Genomic DNA, 9,399 nt, shown 5'->3' on the forward strand with positions numbered 1-9,399 from the left:
AAATAACTTTTGTTGACTCAAAAAGTCTTTAAACCTTTGTATACGAAATCTTAGTGGCCCAAAGAAAAATCAATGGACTTATATAATTTTGTTCATGCACAGCCAAACCTACATGGGGTTGCTATTAATTATCAAAGATTTCGTTGGATATGTCCAAATTAATTATATTAAAAAATTATTTAGATAAAAAATGATAACAACACAAGTTGTACTTTGACATTATTTTAACAGCATGTATCCAAGCTTAAAAAGTTCAGTAACTTTAATTATTCAAAATTTAGAAATGTGTCTTATGTTGACACTAAAAAATGACTATTTTAAAAAATTAACTTTCTTTTACTTTAAAAGTAGTTGTACAAAAATACCTTAAAATTTACTTTATTGCTTTTCTAGGCTTAACCGAACACGCTCCAAGTCGTGCTGGACAAATTTTCACAAAGTAGAACTCAAATTTTCTTGATTTTGATATATATAATGTGACATAATGTTTGTGTGACACTATGAAACTCAATAGATATGACACAATCGAAGTTAAATAATTATTCGAAGTGCAGATGACTACTTAGATTTAATTATTAAAAAGATTGTATTTGTGAGCACCAAATATGTCACTTAGGCTTTGTTTGACAGTCATCTTTTGGGAAGAATAAGTTTTAAAATATAATTTTTTGGAGAGCATGTAATTAAAATATAGGAAAAAGTTTTGAGTTTACGGGAAGAATATTTTATTGTAAGAATATGTGGTAGAAAATGAGTATAAGATAAATTTATTATTATTATTTTTTTTTTGAAAGAATGATTATCAAAATCGCATAGTGCAACTCTTTCTAGGCCTAGAAGGCATGATGTTGTAGAAGATGAAGGTTAGTACAGCTAAATGACTAGCTAAGCAAATCGAAGGGAAGACAATGCATATCAGGTAAATGAAAACATGGGGTAAAATCCATTCCATATCTCCAGTGGACGGAGACCAATAGAAATACAAGTCAACTCATAAATTTGCTTAATAGTCTATGATTTGATTGCTTTTTTTCTTCTTGAAAAATTATTAATACTACTGGGAAATGTGAACGAAAACAAAAGGCCCAGAAATTCATAAGCAGTATCAAGTGTTCTTCCTCAACATGGCACCTCAACTCATTTACCTCATCTTTCTATCACTCTTTGCAGTACTTGGATCAATTGCTCAAAATGAATGCCAAGTCGAAAACTGCACGCAGTATGGCCCTGCCATCCGGTTCCCCTTCAGCCTTAAAGACCGCCACCAACAGCACTGTGGCTACCCTGGCTTTGAACTTCACTGCACTCAAAACAATGACACGGTATTGGAATTTCCTTTACTGGCGAAGGCATCAATCAAGGACTCTAACCTTCCATTTTCGGTTCAGTTTTCCATTAAAGAAATCGATTATGAAAATCAGTTTATCGAGATATCTCAAGTCTCTGGCTGCTTTCCAATTCTAAATTTATCCGCATCTCCATTCCAATTCCTAGATGATTATAGTTATAACTTCACTTTATTCAACTGTTCCAAAATCAAGCGAGATAATCTTTATTATCTACACCCCGTAACCTGCCTCAGCAGTAAGGATTATGACGTTTATACAGTTTATTCCGGTTATTCCTTATATGAATTGCCCATACAATCCTGCAGCAAGATGTTTGACGTTCAATGAACAAAGTTACATTCAAAATTACTCATATATTTATCGTATTTCTTAGTAGTTCCATACCATTTTTTCAGATGCTTCGAGGATCAGAAGGAGCTTAATCTCCATTCGTTGTAGATTAGAATTTGTAATTCCTTACATAAGGATTTAGCAATTCGATTCTAACAAAGGGGAACATATTGGTAGTAAGAGGGGGAAGGGTTAAGGATTTACCCAATTTTTTTGTAAATTTTGATAAAAATTAATGAAATAGTTATTGAAAAATTGTGAATCTCATGAAACCTGTGGTTAAAATTAAGACTTGAAATTAAAATCAAATTTTCATGTACACCAAATCCTTTAGCAGAAAAAAATCTTAAAAATGCACCAACATACATCCAAAGGCATAGAATGATTTTCTCTCTGTTCCTATATTCTCATTGCAGATATCCCTTTTGTCTTGTTTCTTTTTATTTCTTTTATTTTATATAAAGTTTTCTTGATAGTCTAAAGAGTAGTAAGAGAAACTAACAGTTCATTTTCAAATGTTTTGCAGGTCCAGTGGCAAAACTAAGAGTTGCAGGTGAGAATTTGTGCTTACTTTTAGCTTTTATTGTGACTACAAAGAATGAAACATTTTCACCAGTTATGGCTAAAGAACTAAATCTGTTTTCTTTCATATACAGGTGAAGTACTTGGTCCTTTGCTTGCTGTGTTCCTTGCTATCGCATCATATTGGATTTATAGCTCAATCAAACTGAAAAAAGAGAGTGAATTGAAAATTGAGCAATTCTTGATGGATTACAAGGCACTCAAGCCAACAAGATATTCATATGCAGACGTAAAAAGAATCACAGATAACTTTATCGAAAAACTTGGTGAAGGAGGATATGGAACAGTATACAAAGGAAAGTTGTCTAATGATGTTTTTGTTGCGATCAAGATCCTCAATAATTCTAAAGAGAATGGTGAAGATTTCATAAATGAAGTGGGCACAATAGGTAGAATCCATCATGTCAATGTGGTTCGCTTGGTTGGATATTGTGCCGATGGTTTTACACGAGCTCTGGTTTATGAGTTTATGCCTAATGATTCACTTCAAAAGTTTATATCTTCTGAAAAACAGAGGAGTAAGCTCGGGTGGGAGAAGTTGCACCGGATTGCAGTGGACATAGCCAAAGGAGTTGAGTATCTTCATCAAGGGTGCGAGCAAAGAATCCTTCATTTTGATATTAAACCAAACAACATATTGCTAGATGACAACTTCAATCCAAAGATATCGGATTTTGGTTTAGCAAAATTGTGTTCCAAGGAGCAAAGTATTGTGTCCATGACTGCAGCAAGGGGTACAATCGGTTATATTGCGCCGGAGGTTTTCTCGAGAAACTTTGGGAATGTTTCTTATAAATCAGATGCTTATAGTTTTGGGATGTCACTTCTTGAGATGGTTGGAGGATTGAAAAAAAATGATGTTGGTGGGCAAGACAAAAGTCAAGTTTATTTTCCAGAATGGATTTACAATAAATTGGAGCACGGAGAAGAAATAGCTATCCAAATTGAGAAAGAGAGCGACGATAAGATTGTTAGAAAACTAACTATTGTGGGACTTTGGTGCATTCAGTGGTATCCGGTCGAGCGACCCTCCATGAAAGTTGTAATTCAAATGCTTGAATCGGAAGAAACTCCCTCCATGCCCCGTAACCCATTCACTTCCACGAGTGGAACGCAGAATGCAGCAACTGCACGTGGTAGAATATTCAGCAGCGAACTTGAAATCATTTCAGAATCTGAGTAATGAAGTGAGAGCATTAAATACTGAAACTCTTTGACTGCTTCATAAATTTAAGATGTGGTTTTACAAGTAGAAGTATATTACCCTCTCTGTGGCCAATACTACATAATAAACATGTACTAATTATTTAAGATCTCAGCATCATAGGTAGAAGAATGATCATCTTCCTTTATGTTGGCTCTATTATGGATTAAAAACTAAAATATTTTGTCGTAGTTTTCAGTTTTACTTATGTTTTCATGAATTTAATATGTTATCAGATGGAATGTTCTAATTCAAAATGACAGTTAACCACTATCAAAATCACACATACAAAAAGCATTTTAACTATGTCGTTTTATGCATGTATTTCACAACTCCAACGTATTGCGGGCATAAAACTACAGCAGATGATATGAATGAGTCAAACAAATCCTGGAGTAGACACTTTTTTTTGAAGAGAAATAATTAGTTAATTACCCTTGCATAAAAATGCAAATTGAAGAGACATACAGTCTTAAAATCTAATTTAAATCCCAATAGTCAAACTTCAACTGACATATTTTGAGTAAATTTCGATAGCAAGATATTTAGCACATGTCCGATTTATCAAAAAAGTTGATAAATTTCTATGCTAAAGTTAATAATTAATTTAACCATACATTTCATAGTACCTACAATTTTTATTAAATTTTTAACCACACATTTCATTGACTTTTAGCTAAACCAGAAAGGGGCTTGATAAATAAAGGTCATAAATTGAATTGATAATGTGATTAATAATTTCAAAATAATTAAACCATTTCAACACAGTTACGAGCCCAAGGTCCAACCCAGCCCGATGTCACGACATAAACGGGTTTATGAGATAAATCTGTTTTTAGTTAAAACCACATTAGGTGGCGTATTTTTGTTAGCTATAAAGTACATACTTAAAGAAGGGGATTGGAAAAGACCTTCTAAAGAAAATAAATGAAAACTTGACTTGCGAAGTGATATAAAACTAGAAACAAAGAGCTAGAACTCATGTGGTCTTTAGCTAGATTTGGGCATCATGCATCACATAAGATATCTGGTCCTTTTGTCGTTCGGTCTGAAGTTATTGTTCCATTAAATTGCCACAAACTATTATCCCATGCTTTCGCTGGAATTTTAATCTGCTTCGTCTCCATATGGATCAAAAATCTCAACAGCATAAATTTTATCTTCTTACTAAACTAATAAAAAGAACTAGTTGCCTAGAGGTCTCTGTGTTCGACCTACTCGATGTACATAGTGGATTCACCATTACATTAGTTGTGTAGTCATCCAATCCTATGTAACCCATGTTATTTTAAATTTTTTCCTTAATTTTATGTTTTTACTTGGACACCCACTTCCTTGATCGGCTAACTCAATGCACCAAGTCTTCCATAGTGTATTGCAACCTTGGACTAATTTTCACTTGATAGCACTTGAAATGGTTTAGGATCCCTGGCTCTTCATTCTTGAAAATTTGCATAAGAAACACTTGGATTAGAATATTATGCATCTCTGCCCCTGTATTTTCCGGTTTTAGAAAACATGCCCAGAATTTTCTATACTAGTAAAAGGGTCCCTCAATATTCCGAAATCTGTGATCTTGCCTCCAGAAATTTTAGTTGTTGCAAATTAGTCCCTAAGTTTTCTATTTTCTGTTAATTAGTCCCTGCCAATTGCCACCATGTCATGCAGCCTCTAGCTGCAAAAACCTGGCTAAAGCTCCCTGGATATTCTGAAATCTGCGATTCTGCCCCTAGAAATTTTAGTTGTTGCAAATTAGTCCCTAAGTTTTCTATTTTCTGTTAATTAGTCCCTGCCAATTGCCACCATGTCATGCAGCCTCTAGCTGCAAAGACCTGGCTAAAGCCGAGCTAGGTAAGCAGCTCGAACAGGAAAATTCGAGCTTGGCTAGTCCCATTTCCACCCCTACATAGAATTTCTAAACAATACATTGATCATTATGTGACCTAAAATATTAATCCTCGCATTTGGAGAGGGTTGCTAGGTAACTAAATTTCATCTCAAAAGGTTAATTCATTATGCAAAACAATTCAATTTCTTATAGTTACATTATCTACTCCGTATCTAGTTACTGTTAGATTTTGTCTGCAGATTCTAAAGTTTTAGAAAACATGCCCAGAATTTTCTATAATAGTAAAAGGGTCCCTGGATATTCTGAAATCTGCGATTCTGCCCCTAGAAATTTTAGTTGTTGCAAATTAGTCCCTAAGTTTTCTATTTTCTGTTAATTAGTCCCTGCCAATTGCCACCATGTCATGCAGCCTCTAGCTGCAAAAACCTGGCTAAAGCCGAGCTAGGTAAGCAGCTCGAACAGGAAAATTCGAGCTTGGCTAGTCCCATTTCCACCCCTACATAGAATTTCTAAACAATACATTGATCATTATGTGACCTAAAATATTAATCCTCGCATTTGGAGAGGGTTGCTAGGTAACTAAATTTCATCTCAAAAGGTTAATTCATTATGCAAAACAATTCAATTTCTTATAGTTACATTATCTACTCCGTATCTAGTTACTATTAGATTTTGTCTGCAGATTCTAAGGGATTAACAATACCCTAACAAATGGAGTACCACATTATCTCAGATCCTTAAATGATAATTTATGTGTCACTCTTCCCTAAAATAGAAAGGATTACAATCTCCATCAAGGGACAACTTTCCAATGTGTCACAAACCATTATGTTGGTACAACATCTGTGTTGAGAGCAAACTGATGTTTTTCCTATTGCAATCCTACTTGAGTCTGACCCCCCACATTCAATTGAAGTTTGGGATTCGTCTTGTAAGTCTACACGGCTAAATTTTTTGGCCTCAACTCTAATACTAGTAGGATATTAGGGCTATGTCCCAAAAGATTAATCGATTAGGTACAGCATTCCAATTCCCAGAGTTGCATTATCTACAATATCTTTAACAATATGGAATTCTTGTTATTACTTTTCCAATAGACGAGTGGGTGGGGAAAGAAAATTGGTATGGGCGGTGGCGCTCAAATTTTTAGTGATTTTATAAGGCCAATAAATATGACTCAATTCAAATCAAATGAAAATTTGAATATGAGATGGATACTTGGGTCTAATTAAAAAAGATGTATTTGTGAGCATCAGATATGTCACTCACTCAAAACACATATTGCAATCCCGAATCCTAGGGCACAATCTTGTAGAAGAGTTGGAAAAGGTACTCATTCTCTACATATGGGCCTATGCAATTTACAAATGTTATTTCAATGGTGTCGATGTATTCAATATAAATAGTAGACAGATCAAATTCCGTGGAAGAATATTGTGGACCAGAAGAAATCAGACAGGCGTACTGTGTAGTGACTGTAATGGATTGTGTGAACGTGGCATGTTGTAGATTTCAAGTTTAATATGGTTCGATTTTTCTGGCAATCAATTACAAGAAAATTATCTGAACAGCCACAATTCTGGGGAGCACTTTTCAATCTGAAAGGGTATTTTCTGGTGATATACAAGAAGGTCTGCAGTTAGTTGTTTTGGGCTCTGTAAACTTTTAAACAATGTGTGGCACAATGACAAAATACTTCTTACTATGAACTCTCAAACCGAACTTTCCTGTTTAGACGAAGACGCAGATTCGATTGAGATGACGTATTACTTCGTTTGAAGGGGAATTAGTGTGAACAAAACTAAGGATTTTCTTGAAATTATAAAGGAATTGAGCTATTTGTCTCGATATGTTGACCTTTAAGATGAACTCAAGTCCCGTTAGACTGCACTAAAAATAAGGAGGAAAAAAATGATGAAAGGAAAAAAAAATTGATTACTCTTATGATATGTAGAACTTATTTTACTTAATTGTACAGAATATGCCTATCTATATAATTGATCATTTTACATTGTTGAGAGTTGGACACTTGACCAGCTTAAAAACAAAAGCTTGTTTCTCGGCACTGATTATGCTTTTATATAATTGATTGTTTTATATTGTATTCTTACTTATAATATGTGAATGATTCATTGACCATATCAATGACCATTATTGCACATCTGGCATATCCCCCCTTCAACTGCAAAGTTATTATTTTGAGTATCATTTTTCAAAGTCAAAACTTCAAAAGTCAGATAAATTGAGACAGATGAGTTGTACAAGGTTTTAATACAACAATTTAATGATATTGGTCCAAACACGAAATGAATTGTATAATAAAGATGATAAGAATGACGGAAAGATTCCCATTATAACAAAATATATAGATTTATTCTTTGTATTTGAATGGATTTTTGAATTTGAGGGATTGTTCGACAAAAAATTTTATAAAAGTTTTTGTAAATTTAATAAAAGTTGATGAAATATTTGGTTGAACAATTGATAAAAATTGTGGAACTTCATAAAATAAGTGGTTAAAATTAATATTCAATTTGACATCAACTTTTCCAGTTTTGCTCGAGTTAAGGAGGAGATATTAACCTATTTTCTGGGCAATAATAAGTAAATGGAAATAAGAAAATGTAAAGGAACACATGCTGATTTATATCTGTTTGACTTAATATGAGAGTTACGTCCACTTATCATTCTAGGTTTCACTAAAAATTGAAAGAAAATGATTAGAGCAAATTACATAAATTACTCCTAAAGTTTATGACAACAGATACCTCCTTTAAAAAAATAATCAAAAACCTCCACTCTTTTAATTTTTTCAAATCTTTTTGTACAGAGTTTTTCATCTTAATCATATTTATGACTTTTGATTTCTCATTAAAAGATGAATAAATTAAAATTGATCTAAAGATTTACAACAAAAAGGAATTAAAAAGAGAATATATAATATTATGATAATATTAATGTCTATAGTATTAAAAAACAAAAATGTGTGAAAATGTTACTAAATCAAGCAATATAAAATATTTAATGAATTTTCAATTAGATTTGTGAAATATTTATTTATCTTGACTTGATAATTATTTTTAATCGTATTAAAAAAATTAAAACTAAAAAAAAACATTTTGTAACTTTTGAAATTTTATAAAAATATATATTTAACTAACTTGATATCATTTAAATCAAAAGAATGAAAAAAATATCTTAATAATAATAATAAGAAAGAAAGAAATTATAATTTGAATACAATAAAATAAAATTTTCAAATTAGTATAGAAAGGTAAAATGAGAAATAAATATTTACTTTTCGCTAAGTGAAAATATATCCAAAAGTAAACCTCAAGGGAGGTTTATGTAACTTGCTCAAAAGTTTACAAAGAATATCTCACGTTTATGTGAATCTATTTATATAAAAATGACTCGCCTAATATTTGTTAAATTATAAGTAACCAAATATAAATGTCCGATATATCCACATAATAATAATAAAAAAAAAAAGGCACCAACAATCTAACGTGTCTAATTCCATAAAGTATGAATGAAATACTTTTGGGACATGGAATGGATCTATATAGAATAATAATAATAATAATTTTTGGCTTCCTTTTCTTCTTTGACAATATTGAGTATTATCAAATCCTTTTACCAAAGATGTGATAGCAAAAATGCTTATGTGAGGGATGAAAAAGTTGACATTGACTTGAATTTGGATCACTCAATCTGAAAAGGTATTAGTGATATTAACAAACTTCACAGAGTTTTTCTCAAAACATGAATAGATTCCTGGTCTCCTTCATTTTCCTAGTACTTCTTGTAATTTCAGGATTTGCCGTACCCGAAGATCATGATTGTCAGCCAACAAGGTGTGGAGATTCCGGTCCAACCATTAAGTTTCCTTTTCGACTCAGGGATCATCAACCAGAGCATTGTGGCTATCCCGGATTTGAATTGTCATGCACTGAAAGCAACGACACTGAATTTGAGCTTCAATTTCCAGTGACAGCATCAACTAACAATGTCATGCTTCCAATATTCGCGAAAGTATGGATCTGGAAAATCGATTATAGAGCACAACTTATATATATAAATGA

The 9,399-nt window shown here is 32.6% G+C and overlaps 1 protein-coding gene across 1 annotated transcript in view; it reads left to right on the forward strand.

Annotated features, from left to right (window-relative positions):
• LOC111393628 (rust resistance kinase Lr10-like) overlaps positions 1 to 3,664 on the forward strand; it is a 13,608-nt gene extending 9,944 nt beyond the window's left edge. The window contains exon 4 of the mRNA XM_023019260.1: positions 2,762 to 3,664. Coding sequence (XP_022875028.1) covers positions 2,762 to 3,444 — 683 coding nt within the window. The 3' untranslated portion in view covers positions 3,445 to 3,664. The remainder of the gene's footprint in view (positions 1 to 2,761) is intronic.
• The last annotated feature ends 5,735 nt before the right edge of the window (positions 3,665 to 9,399 follow it).

This window comes from Olea europaea, chromosome 1, assembly GCF_002742605.1.
Source record: "Olea europaea var. sylvestris chromosome 1, O_europaea_v1, whole genome shotgun sequence".
In the NCBI taxonomy this organism is placed as follows: domain Eukaryota; kingdom Viridiplantae; phylum Streptophyta; class Magnoliopsida; order Lamiales; family Oleaceae; genus Olea; species Olea europaea.